This window comes from Erpetoichthys calabaricus, chromosome 17 (genome assembly GCF_900747795.2).
Source record: "Erpetoichthys calabaricus chromosome 17, fErpCal1.3, whole genome shotgun sequence".
NCBI lineage: Eukaryota > Metazoa > Chordata > Cladistia > Polypteriformes > Polypteridae > Erpetoichthys > Erpetoichthys calabaricus.
Genome location: NC_041410.2, coordinates 446,694 through 460,752, shown reverse-complemented (window position 1 = coordinate 460,752; position 14,059 = coordinate 446,694). Strand labels below are relative to the sequence as shown.

The 14,059-nt window shown below is 46.6% G+C and overlaps 1 protein-coding gene across 5 annotated transcripts in view; it reads left to right on the top strand.

Moving 5' to 3' along the window:
• gramd1a (GRAM domain containing 1A) overlaps positions 1 to 13,695 on the top strand; it is a 109,358-nt gene extending 95,663 nt beyond the window's left edge. For 4 of the 5 annotated variants that reach the window (XM_051920804.1, XM_051920803.1, XM_028823445.2 and 1 more), the window contains exons 17-19: positions 6,414 to 6,521; positions 8,202 to 8,322; positions 9,398 to 13,695. In XM_051920804.1, coding sequence (XP_051776764.1) covers positions 6,414 to 6,521; positions 8,202 to 8,322; positions 9,398 to 9,490 — 322 coding nt within the window. In that variant the 3' untranslated portion in view covers positions 9,491 to 13,695. Of the gene's footprint in view, positions 1 to 6,413; positions 6,522 to 8,201; positions 8,323 to 9,397 lie in introns of those variants that run through there. The other variant, XM_051920805.1, reaches the window with a different exon arrangement.
• Positions 13,696 to 14,059: the final 364 nt, after the last annotated feature.

The window sequence follows — 14,059 nt, the reverse complement described above, 5'->3', positions numbered from 1 at the left end:
TATCAGCTTAGACATTTGTAATTCTTGAGTTGTAAATATAAATATGGATTCCCATTTTAATTATGTAACAAATAATAAACATAGTATAAATCTTTTAAAAGAGCTTATTGTTTACTAAGCAGCAATTTCAGATTTGTCTTAATTAAAAGTGCATTTTAAACAAGTATGCTGTCCAAACTCAAGTGGGTGTCCATTTTAATTTATAGGACAAAATAAAGGTCTGAATTCCTTAAAGTAGCTTTTCTTGCTGTTGGTCTGATAGCACAGGACGACTTCTCCGATTATTTTTTGTTCAGTTTATTACTGCACTTTCTTTAATGCGAAGGCTAATATACCAGTCACCTCGCCTCCACTCGCTGCTCTTTGTTTACACTGCAGGATGAAAAGAAGGATGTGCGCTGGCTCAACTACCGTATTATCTCTTGTAAAGGAGCACTGCAACTAAATTACTGTAAAGCTTAAAAAGCACGGGCTGAAAAAATATCAATTTTGGTGATCAGCCTTTTTACCGATCTTTTAGTGGAAATTGGTCGATTCCGATCTACAGTCGATTTTTTTTTTAGTCTATTAATTTCTAACTGCTTCCACTGCTACTTCAAGTTCCTAAAGGAAAAATGGAAATTCTAACACGGCAAATTGAAATCGGTGCGTTCAGGATGTTTAACTTGCGCGTTACACTAAGGTCATGGTAACATTAGTGCATTAAACCCCACCATCTCTGATACGATATGCATTAGCTTAGGTCGACTTTATTATTTGTTTGCACCAGATGAACACATAAGCACTTAAAGCACATTGACCCACTGCAAGAACAAAACAAGTCAGGAGTCTAGAAATGACCTCCATTGATAATTAGCTGAAAACACGCCACGGATTCCTACAGATTAAGTGTGCTGAATTCCTACAGTACCCTGTCATAACTTACCCAGGAGCCGCTAGAATTCAAAACGCAGAGAGTACAGGGATTGAGTTCCTCAGTCTGTTACGTGTGAGTCTGAGGAATTTAAATCTGCAGCGCGACGGTAACTTCCCAGAGCAGAGTTGGCCTCCTTTCAGACATGCTTTAGACTCCGCGCACGGTGAGCACATCAGTCCATTTGCAGCAGCTTCTCATTATCTGTTGGATTTTTAAAGGTGCAAAAGGAGTGGGGCGCTTTAATTATTGAACTACTGCAGTCTTTGTTTCTTTAAGCAACGTAGGCTTCTCACTGCAGCAGCTAAGTGTGCTGAGAAGGAAATGAACTTTGATTGGCTAATCTGAATGATGGAAGAGCCACCAAGGAGTGAAAAAGGACACATTCTTAGCTGGAAAGGAAACCCTTTACAGACAGATGAAGGGAGCGACAGAATGTCACGTAGAGCGGCTGTGACCTGCACCTCGATTTGCTGTGACATTGTGAAGCATCTTTGAAAAGCCACGGAGGGAGTTTATACTTCTGAGGCAGGCTGAATGCCCAGGACTTGCAGCATCACTGAGAGGATCATAGGAGGCCAAGACATGTCGGAGCAAGGCCCAAGACAAGTGTACTTCTGAAGGGCTCACATCCAGGACCTGATAGGCTCTCGCTGCTCTTTGTTTAGCGGTCTGATCAAATTCATCTGTCCTGTCGCTGAGCTGGTCTGAAGGACAGTAAAGGGGCGCCATATGTGCACTGGGGGGACGTATTTAGTCTTGTTGTTGTTTATAGGTTCATAGCATCGCTAGGAGGCTGTCTTTGGTAGATACAGTCATATGAAAAAGATGGGGAACCCCTCTTAATTCTTTGGATTGTTGTTTCTCATTGGCTGAGCTTTCAAAGTAGCAACTTACTTTTAATATATGACATGCCTTATGGAGACAGTCGTATTTCATGCAGTGACGTTAAGTTTATTGGATTAACAGAAAATATGCAATATGCATCATAACAAAATTAGACAGGTGCATAAATGTGGGCACCCCAACAGAGAGATGACATCAATACTCGGGTGAGCCTCCTCTAGACGCTGTCCTCCTATAGCCTCTGAAGAGTGTCTGATTCTGGATGGAGGTATTGTTGACTATTCTTCATACAAAATCTCTCCAGTTCAATTTGATGGACAGCCTGCTTCAAATCATCCCATAGATTGTCGATGATATTCAAGTCAGGGGACTGTGACGGCCATTCCAGAACATTGTACTTCTTCCTCTGCATGAATGCCTTTGTAGTTTTCCAACTGTGTTTTTGGGTCATTGTCTTGTTGGAATATCCAACCCCTGCGTAACTTCAACTTTGTGACTGATGCTTGAACATTATCCTGAAGAATTTGTTGATATTGAGTTGAATTCATCCGACCCTCGACTTTAACGAGGGCCACAGTCCCTGAACTGGCCACACAGCCCACCCCACAGCATGATGGAACCTCCACCACATTTGACAGTAGGTAGCTGGTGTTTTTCCTCGAATGCGGTGTTCTTCTTCCGCCATGCAAAGTGCTTTTTGTTCTGACCAAATAACTCAATTTTTGTCTCATCAGTCCAAAGCACTTTGTTCCAAAATGAATCTGGCTTGTCTAAATGAGCATTGGCATACAACAAGCGACTCTGTTTGTGGCGTCAGTGCAGAAAGGGCTTCTTTCTCATCACCCTGCCATACAGATGTTTGAATTGTAGAACGATGTACAGATACACCATCTGCAGCCAGATGTTCTTGCAGGTCTTTGGAGGTGATCTGTGGGTTGTCTGTCACCATTCTCACAATCCTGCTCATATGACGCTCCTGTATTTTTCTTGGCCTGCCAGACCTGCTGGTTTAACAGCAACTGTGCCTGTGGCCTTCCATTTCCTGATTCCATTCCTTACAGTTACAGAAACTGACAGTTTAAACCTCTGAGATGGCTTTTTGTAGCCTTCCCCTAAACCAGGAGACTCAACGATCTTTGTTTTCAGATCTTTGGAGAGTTGCTTTGAGGGTCCCATGCTGTCACTCGTCAGAGGAGAGTCAAAGGGAAGGAAGCCCAACTTGTAATTGACCACCTTAAATACCTTTATATCTCATGATTGGACACACCTGTCTATGGAGTTCAAGGCTTAACGAGCTCATCCAACCAATCAGCATTGAGCAGTGACAGGCATTCAAATCAGCACAATGACAAGGGGACCCACATTTGTGCACAGCCAGTTTTTCACATTTGATTTAATTTCATACAACTAAATACTGCGTCACTAAAAGTCTTAGTTTGGAAAACACCGCAGTACTCAGATGTTCATAGGAAATGAAAGACATACCACTGTTATCTTTTTTTATTGAACGGAGAGTCAGTTATTATGCAGGCTGAGAGGGGCTCCCAAACTTTTTCATGTGACATCCATTAGTTTACTTACCATATATCGGCTTTTTCTGCTGACTTTTATTGTGCCTCTTAATGACAGTTGTCAAGGGTTTGCTGCTGGAATAAAACTGTGCTGCTAAAAACCAAAGTGGACTCCGAGGTGCACATTTTGAATCTGCCACAATTTAACTACTAACAATGTTATTGAGACAGTTCTTAAACTTCCCAAACCAACACACAAGTTCAGGAGTGTCAGCAGATTCCGTAGAAGGCCTATGAAAGATGGAGTCTACGGTGTGTCTGCTTTAAGACCTGTCACTTTCTGCCCGTTCTTACTCATTGGCTCATTATGGAAATTTAAAGGTCAGCTTGTTATCAGTCATCGTCCCAAAGTATTTGGAGTGCTTCACCATCCCCCTGGTCAGCCTTTTAATACTGAGAGAGGAGGGGGGGGTCCTAAAGTCTGCAATCATGTGCCTGGTCTTCGAGATATTTAGCTACAAATCCCACGGTGTAACAAAGCTGTGAGTCTGCAGCCGTAGCCAACACTACTGTGTCTGAACACATGAAGTGACCGCACATGCAGAGCTTGTAGAGACTCTTGGACAAACGTGAGGCTGTCCCCTTGTCCTGGCTCAGCCACCCTCTGCACAGTGATGGAGTAGGGTCAGTTTAAATAACGGATTGGCTTCCTCCTTGTGCCAAGCCTTTTCACACTCGCCTGTCGCTGACATGTGCTCAGATGTTCACTACTTCTATGGGTTTCTTTCTTTGACCGTTAAACAAGTCTCTCTCTGTCTCTGTCTGTCTGTCTTTCTTTCCCTAACGCTGCATCGCTGCAGGATCTGTTTAAGGTACTGTATGAGTCATTCCCACTGCTAATGATTGTTTTCAATGCTGTGTTTCGAGTCACATCTGCAGCATATCGGCATGACTCAGAAAATGCAATTAGCAATCTGGAAATAGGCTTTGTTTAACTAATTATTATTCTTCTAATTTCTGCTTGATATTAACATTAGCTGCCGTTGGTTTAAGTTTCTTGCTCTCGTCAAGCATCCTAGAATCCTGTTCTGCTGACGACATCCTGTGTCCAGTTACAAAGCTGCTGAGCCACCATCAACGGCTGAAAGCCCACCTGTTTGATGACCTTTGTTCTTTAAATCCGTTTGATTTGCACAGCAGCCTGCCCCGTAGCCGTTTGGTAGCAGGTTGCTTATAACAGCAGGGATTAATAAACGTGCCCCCTGCCTAATAGGTTTTAAACACGAGCCTTCATGAATAGGCCAAGAAGCACTGAGTGGTCACTTTACTACCCAAACTGTGGATCGCTCAATCAGTGACTGCATCACACGTGCAGAGAATCCTACTTAAAGTAGGTGGGTGCCAGTGAATCTCATGTAGGCATGGGCTTTGATTGTGGTGAGCAAGGCAGTGTGCGTTGGAGGAGCTGGCATGAGTTTATCACGAGTAGAAATCCTGAGGGAGATTTTGTGCAGAGCTGAGTCATTCATATATACAGAATGGTCTACCACCCAAAAAACCATCTACCCAGCAGTGCAGTGACTTGTGCCAGATGAGGGTGGCGTGACGTGACTGCAGACGAGCATAGCAGCAGTGTCACAAGGGGCAACTTCAGCCTGTACCGTGTCAGGACACCTCCCGACCCAAAGAAATAAAGTGGTGGGTACCTGTGCTGGGCTGAGGGCCCCAAGTGGTTGGCACTGGAGGACTGGACTGACGTTATCTAATCTGATGACTTTCACTGATAAGAAGGCCAGGAAGTTCAATTACAAATCAAATGTTGTTTGACTGGTGAGCCAGACTTCAGAACGACAACATTAAAGTGCAACTCGCTGGCTGTTTGGCATCTTGTTGGGTTCAGGGCCTGGCAGATTGACTAAGCACAGTTGCTTTTAATTAGGGGTACTAATCAAGGTGGCCCTGTGCCAGGCTGCCTATGTGATTTTATGAAGCACTCCGACCATTCCCAGTGTTTTTAAGTGTACTTCATGATGTTTTCTTCTGAGTTTAGAAGATGAGGTGTTGCTGACAGGACCTGTGGCCCGCACGCAACCTGCTTCGTTTTGAACATTTTCATCATCTGCAGACATCTTTTCCAGTAATTGGTCGTGTGTTTGTGATCGCTGACTTGGATATCTTCACATGTACTGGCAGTTGTGAATTGATTGTTCACAGGAGCCCCTTTGATTCAACTAGAAACTCAATCCTGATGCCTCCTTGGTGTTCTCAGAATATTTAGCTCCTGTTTTAGTGTTCGTGCCTTTTATTACTTTGGGTTTCCCACAGACCGCCAGTAGTAAGCTGCCTCCTCAGATGGATGACGCAATCCGGCCATATGGTAATGTGCGACACCCTCAGCAGTCTTCGTGCCAGTACTAGTTGGCACTCTACCCAAAGACTCTCCTTGCCCATACCCTGAAGTGGCAGTAGCAGTTTATTCAGTTGCCAGTACTGACTTCTCAGTTTATGTCACCTTTGCTGTGCTTGCTGGCCCACTGTCAGGCCTGCCATTTCAATTCCTTGTGTGATTTCACCCGCTAGTGAAAGAGCTGAATAGGGAGGGCAGTCGTGATCATTAGACGAAGTAAAGGCCTTGGCTAAACAGGTGCATGCCACGTCCATGACATCCCCTTCTGAAGCCTGAGTCATTCAGTTCTGGGGTGCAGGGCACACACACACACACGCACCATTATTGTGTTGTTTTACTTTGAATGTCCTATAACATACCTTGATAACTTGAATGTGACCATCATCCATGTTATATTTGCATGCTTTTGTTTGTAAACCGTTTTAGATCAGCATATGTGTAAAGTGATGTCTGTTGGTGAATCACATCTGGCACACTCGAATCTGTGTCGTCTCTGGTTTGCTTGCATTAAGCTGAACTGACTGCAGTGAATTTAATTCATAAGACCCCGGCCATGTGTGGTCCGCTCATAACAGACTCCTCAATGGAGGTCCGCACTGTACATCAGTCATCACATCCGACATTCAGACTGGTCTTAGGGTCATGTCCGCCAGCCCTCTCTCCTTCCCTGTCAAATAATTGGGCAGAATGTGACCTCTGTGATGACCACTCACTCCTATGTCTGTTGTTTTTTCAGCTTGGTGGTCCTTGTGGTGCTGAACATGCTGCTCTTCTACAAGCTGTGGTCCTTGGAGCGAGCTGCACACACGCTTGAGACTTTGCACACCTTTGCACTTTCAGATGGGTGAGTGTGACTGTTGCTCCCCCTAATTGTCATTTTCTTGTCCTACCAAACACTTCCTTCACTTTAGGCAAGTTCTGTGAACAACTGTCGTATCACTGGCAGTGTGGCCTGCAATCTTGGGTACTGGGCTTTAAACCATGAAATCACACATGCAGGTCGCGTGACTAATGTCAAGCCCTCATTTGCACACAACATTCTCCTGCCTGCTTTATCCAGTTCAAGGTGGAGGGAGGCATTGAGTGGAAGTCGGGAATTGTTACAAACTACCAGCCCGCTAGACTCAAAAGCGCACTTTAAAGCAAAAACTTTAGGCATGACCCTCGGCGACCTCTACCCCGACCCTAACCAGCATGACTTTGGCGATGTGGAGGGACAGGCAGTGTGGAGTAGTGGGTAAGACCCTAAAGTTGTGGGGTCACTTCACCTGTCTGTGCGCCATGTGGAAAAAGAAAACGAAACGTAGCCAATTGTATCTCACAAATGTTTTGAGTCTTAAATAAAGGCATCGGCCAAATAAATAAAGAATAATAACACATGCAGACGTGAGAAAAATGGCAAGACTCCACACTGGCAGTGATCACATGCTGGAAGAGAGAGCGTCATTGCCTCATAAGTTAGGAGCCGTGTTGCCCCTGAGTAGGGGGGCATTGCCCTTTAGCTCAGCTGAATGAGATGGCTGGTTAATAATCTGAAGGCCTTCGGTTTGGACTTGACGGCCAACATTTCGTTCTTTCGCACTTTGAAAACAACATGAGGGCTGACCAAAGTGCTGTACAGTAAAACCCAACATATAAGACAGACAATAACCAGAAGGGTAAAAGAAAGAGAAACACATAAGAGCTGAAGAAATTCATAATAAAAAAAAAAAGTGCACAGATAGTCGACATCTCGCATGGGGTCAAAGGCCAGGGAGTACAATAAGATTGAAGGACAGCACGTGAAGTTCCAGAGGTTTGGAGCTGCAACTGAGGAAGCCTCTAAGTTTGCATCGTGTCTTGGGGACAAGTAAAAGCATCTGGTCTTCTGACCTGAGAGGGCGAGACGGCACATAAGGGTGCAGCAGTTCTGACAGATAAAATGGGGCACAACCATTGAAGGATTTAAAAAGAAATACAAGAATCTTAAAATGGATTCAAAAACGAACTGGAAGCCAGTGAAGGAAAGCCAAAATTGGGGTCATGCTTGCTTGTACCAGTTAAACGTCATTTTGCACCAGCTGCACTAACATTTCCCCAGTGACACCACACAGTGAATTCTTCAGCAAAGACATTCGTACTTAATTCTTGACCACAGAAAATGGCAGCTTGAGATTTTCACTCTGGCTTTTTCACACAGTGCGTTCAGCGGTAAAATGCTAGAATGGCGTGTGGCGTGGAACGAGACTCCTAAGCAGTCCTGTCTATCGAGAGACTCCTTCAATAACTTGTGCCACTGCCTTGGACAGCGTCTGCGGTGTAAAATGATTGCGGTGGTTCATTTGGGCTCTTTTACTTCTTGTTGTCTTCATGCCCCAAGTAAACCAACGGCCCCTCTTACTCTCTTTCTGGTGGTCTTTACCTTTCAAAGCTGTCCGAAGTGACTGTGACCTTTCTGTCTCGTCTTGTGGTGCCTGTGGAATGTCTGCGTGTGTCAGCCCCGCTAGTCGATGTCTTTACACACTTCGACTCTTTCTCTTCTCAGGAAGTTGCCTCAGACAGTTACAGAGTGGGCTCACATTCTGGAGCTGCAGAAGGAGTTCCACAATGCTGAAGTCCGCAAGTGGAAGCAGATCCTCAAGGCCTCTGTTCGACTGTTGGATGAGGTGAGATGATATTCTGGCAACGGTTTATGGCGTTCGTTATTGAACATTTCATTTAAACCTTTAATTCCCATTAATGTTATTTTGGTCAAATCAGATTCAGTTGTACGTGAGCAGGCAGTTCACATCCTCCTCGTGGGGAGTAGCCCCTCGTTTTACTGGTAGACGTGACCTTTGGGTTTTAGCCGTGGTGTGGTGACACTTCTCCTTCTCCAATTGTGAATTGAACACCCACCCATAGTCACACACCTCCATTATGGGGAGCAGCGCTGATTAAAGGCAGAGTCCTGCACAAACTGTCCCAGGTGACGCTGCATAGACGCTCTGCAGGGCGGTTCATAAAGAACTGGATTACTCTGTCACTGAGTGCCATGTCAGTTTGGAGTGTAAGTGAAATTGTAAAGCAACTCTCGGTGTGCTTTGTAAAGTCCCAACTGCTCAATAGGCTCCCCTTGTTTGACGTAACACACCCCAGACCCAGTGCAGGGTATTAGGGTTCACATAGCAGCCATAATTCATTCCTTCTTTTCCTCAAGCACCTAAAGTAACATGAAGTGCTCCATGTTGGCTCTTTCATTGAACCTGTACTTTAAAGAGCACAAGGGTCGGCTATACAGGATCACAGCCATTGCCATTTTATTGCACTAACAGAAGTAGGGACCTTCAGTGTTTCAGGCCGCGGCTGCATGTTGGTTAACATGGTGGCCATTTTCTGCTTGTCCAGTGAAAACATCTTTGCTGCACTCTGTTCTTACTCCTCTCTTGTGAAGCTTTAGGAGAAGGTGCTGACAGATCAGCTGGTTTTGTTTCCCCACCTGACCATCATCAGTCAGGTACTCGGTGTCCCCTCCAAGTAATCATCAAGTCAGGGCTGACATCAGAAAGGTTAATGCAGGGAGCCAAACCAGAAGCACCAGACGGTCCATTCATTGTGTTGACTTTCAGACGACAAGGTCATGGCTTCCTTTTCTGCTGTGCCCACAATAGAATGGGCAGCTGGAGACAGTGCCACCTGGGGTCTGGGGTCACTTTACACAGACTGTCAGACAGCTAACTATTTTGTACCTTTTATTACCAGATGAAGTTTTCCTTGGAGAAGCTGCATAAAGGCATATTAACAATGGAGGCCCCTCTGACGTCGGAGGACAACCAAGAGGACCCGTTCGCCTAGTGATGTGGTTTTCCAAGGATGCTGGAGGGTCTTGTGAGCAACGTGCAATACATTGAGCCCACTTTTGCATGAATAGGCAGAAGCTGTGGCCAGAAGGGAGCCGGAAGCCCATTAGGTCAAAATTACTACAAAGAAACGGAGAGAAATGGAAGTTCATGGCAGCCTTGTGCAGAGGTGGAGGAGCATGACCTTTTTATTTTTTATAAATTATACAAATCAGTGTTTTGTTCTTACTTGAAACTGCCGTTGGACAAAAACATTCATTTTCACCCAAACCTCATCCAAGAGGCTGAGCTGTGATAAGTGAAAGAAAATGGAAGGTTTGACTTTTGTCTCCTTGGTCAGCAGACTGCTGCCACGTCAATGTAGCATTGTAGAGCACAGGGTCTCTCGCTGACCTTCAAAGCTGCAGTCGGGGTCCGAAGAGGAATTGAAAAGATAAAACATGACTGCTGTGCTTCAGTGCTGGGGAGCTCCACACTTGTTGTGTGCCGTGATGGAAGACGAAGGCCAGCATCACTGTTGAAATTTGGAGCGCACTGGGATTGGGGGCCTGCGTCATCTGCACTGAAAGAGGGGCTACACTGCAGGCAGTTAGCTTCACCGCCTTTGAATGAAAAAGACTAATTTATTAGGGATCGGCAGCTGCACTGAGGTTTGACATCCTGTGGTACTTGTTGACCTTTTTGAAAGGTTTGGATTTCTGTGCCTGCAATGCTGGCGGTGAGGGAATTCATCTCCCGCTCTTTACATCCACCCGTGACATTATGGGCAAAAGTTGTCAGGGCAGTCGGTTCTCGGCTCTTGCTGCTTTGTTAACAGACGTGTAGACCAAGGAGAATTTCAGACTATCTCGTCTTCGTCTTAAATGGCCTATTCCAAAAGCACATGAGATGCCACGAGCAGGAGCCAGTGCCACCTTATGTGGGCAAAGAGTGAGGAAGGTGCAGTAGAACAATGAGTGGGAGGAGCCAAAGGTCACATCTTCACTCCTTCGACATTAAGCAGGAAGGCCCAGCCATTGTAAACACACGTTCTCGTTGTTGGCCTTGGCTACCAGGGTGACGAGATTTCCTCTCCCGTTTTGTAAGGCCGAAAACTGAGAGCCCACAAGTCCTAACCAGTAACATTAGTGAGACACTGGATGGGAACATCTGTGTGATTAGACATTAGGGTTAGGTGTGTGTGTGTGATATTCTGTTCAAAGCCAGCAGGGTTTCAAGGGGCCGGACATCCAGCAAGCGTAGGGCACAAGGCAGGACCAATCCCTGGGCAGGGCGCCCGTCCATTGCAGGGTAGGACACACAAGTGTGTCTGTTTCTATAAAATATGTGTGTATTGTTTTGTGTAAAACGAGGGGGCTCCCACAGAGCTTCTCAACACAGGCTGACACTCCACACTTGAAGGAGCCAAAATGAACGCACCAAAGTCTTCACGATCCGCCAGATTTGTAAATGCTGCGGAGTGTTCACCTAATCTGTGTGTGTGTGTGTGTGTTTAGGGTTTGGTGTGTGTACGGCCCCCCTTACTTGTGCTTCATCATCTCCCACAGTGTGCTGAAGATGATGAAGAGGCCCAGCCTCATGGACACATGATGTTGTCACCGTTTTTCTGGCCTCGAGGTCCTCGTCTTCTCCGCGGACCCTCACAAGGCTCTTGTAACCCGCGTACTTAGGAATCTGACACGAGTAGGAGTTGAGATGTCCAGGAGACATCAAGTAACTTCTGAAATTACTCCTAGGATTCTTCCTTTTTGCCGTAGTTGTTCTCGGACTGCAGCACACTTGATGGTTTGATGTGAGTGAAGTGACACACATGGCCTTGTGGGCCACAAATGCCATTCTCTTACTTTTCCTCACCAGCTGTTTTATTCCTTTGCTCTCTGTTAGCAGACTTTGAATGAACTCCACATGTCCAGAGAAGGGTGGTATGTAGAAGGTAGAGTAAGATGGCTCTGGCGCAGGGTGGTAATGAAGTCCCAGCCCTGCCATGTGCCCGGTAGTGTTCAGGGCTGTGGGTGATGCTGAGTGTGCGGGTCCACGGTACATGTGACAGTTACCTCTGCTTTGACTGTGCTGTTAAGATGGCATAGTGGTCAGCGTCGGTCGCCTCATCCTCACTTTAAATCAGAGCCGTGGCCGAGAGAGCACTGGAGCTTTCTGCGGTGACTCGACTCTCTCTGGTGTCCAAATTAGTTAAAAGCTCATAAATGCTGGCGCCATCTTGAGTCCAGTGGGGTGTGAGCCTGCTGTGGCTCCAGGTTCAAGTGAAGAGCTTGGCTTGCGGTGGAGTCTTGACCTTGTGGTCCTTCATGCATACCCATGGTAACCCATTGCCAACTTTGTAGGATAAAGTGTGACTCTTTATGGCTCAGGAGTGTAGCTGCTGAAGTTCCTTTGTTAACGGAAGATGAGCGGGCACAGTTGCCAGCTAGTCCATCTTAGATAGAGGTGGCAGGGCCCAGCATAGAAGTCCACTCCAGTTTGAAGTGACTTAAGGAAAGAGTCAAAACTGCAAAGTCCAGATCGCAGTCATCGACGCCACACAGAAATTCATAAGTCAAAGCCAAAGTTCCTGTGCCTGGAGATGCAAACAAAACAAGCCAGACGCCGAGTGATGAAGCAGTTTGTTTATCAGTAATGTCTGAAATCTAGAAATTGACTTTTAAAATGTCACACCAGGCAGGGAGCTGAAACCACAACCCCCAGTAAGAGGTCACCCCATCATCTGTGTAAATACCAAATGGCACAGGGAAAAGTGCAAAAATAATGTAACTACTTTACGATGGGCTTTTAATCGAAAATGAAGTTTAGAATTAGCATCTGCATATTTCAGATCCGGAAACAATGAGAAAAGAAACCCGAGAAATGTATGGAATAGAAGTCCGAAAAAATCAAATAGAACTGCTAGCCCAGACCTGGGGCTCAATGGAGGGTGAAGGAGAGCGCAGGGCTCATCTGTCACCCCACAGAGAACAAAGAGACGCAGGACAGGAGTGTCCTCAGTGACTGGCGCAGAGCGGTGCGTCCGCTGGGGTCCACAAGAGCTTAGTTTGCAGTTAAGGCTTAAGACGAAGGTCCTTCGAGGTGCCACTGTGGTCTGCTGGTCTTTAATGAAGACTTCTGGTTACCTGACGAGATTGCGAAATCGGGCTGACCAAAGGCTGGCCCGGCCGCCCCCATTTCATGCCCTCCTTCACTGCCGCTGGCTTACTTCTACTCCGACTCCCACTTCTACTGCTACTCCTGCTCGGGCCTACAATGGGAAGGCCTGGACGTTCCTACTCGGCAGAACAATTTGAAGTGCGCCGAGAGTGAAGGCACGCGGTCGCCATGTCCGTCAGGTCTGCCTGCGTCCTCTGAGGGCCAAGTGGAGCCGTCCAAAGGCTCAACCAGGACGAGTGCAGTGCCACCCGGAGGAGACCCAGTGACACTGCAGGTGCCGGGCTTGGGCAGTGATGGGAGTCCGTGTTGTGTCATTTCTGGACTGTTTTGTTTAGGGCTTATTTATTAGGGAGCACTTTGGTTTGGGGTCTATTTATTGTTCTGTTTGAGACAGTTCGGTGGACCTTTGAATCTGAAATGGTGTTGCACTGGGATTTCAAACCTCGGCACCTCTGCTGCTCCCTCCTTAAGGCGAATGAGATTTCAATTTCACGTTTGCCGACTCCAGCGTTTCTGGTCTCTATTGGGTTTAACCTGCTGGCCTGCCGGATGGGCCCTTTATTTGGGTGGGTGCAAAGCCGCATCGTGATGCACTGGGGAGGCCGAAGTTACAGACGTGCTCCTCCCGTTTGGACCTGATTTATGAGCCTTGCTCTTTTTCTTTCTTTTTTACGTCACGTTCTTCCTGTCTAAGACTTGCGCTGCTTGTCCTTCAGTATTTGAAATGAGTGCACCGGCTGCTTAAACAGCAAGAACCTGCCGTGCCGTAGCTGAAGCGCTGCAAGGCGGAGGAGGCGCTGGGACTGTGCCGGTGGTGGCCATCATGGGGGGCTGCTGCTGGCCGTTGTGTTTCGGTCCTCATTGTGCACCCAGCCGCTCCTCTTTTGCTTTTTCCTTCCATGTTGATCTTGCTGCTGGTTGTCTGAGTTGATCTTCTTATTTCAGTTCATGTCTGTCTCATTTGGTTAATTTCTCTTATTCTAAGAATGAAACTGTAAAGTGCTGAAGTCCTCAGGTCTAATAAAACTTAGATGAGCTGGAGAGGAGCTGCTCTGTCCTTCTTTTCAGATTCCTGCCTTCCTGGTGAGCCCAAGAATGTCGGGCAGCACATAAGAACGAAGACCCCCGGACTTCAGAGGTGAGAAGCGTCTGTCTTTTTACTTCTACTGCTCTATATAGGAGGAGATGGTGGCGCACATTGAGGTTCCTCTTCACTGGGTGTGGGGACCGGGTGACATGAGGGAGTGCGTGTGACACCTTTGAGATTAGGCTTCGCCCTCGGTGTCTCCCTCTTAATCCCCTTCTGTGGTGAGGTGGGGTACCTTTAGCTCTTGGGTTGCTCTACTTGCCTGTCTTTTCTTCTGCCGCACATGATGGGACCACCTCGTACGGTACGTGGATATGC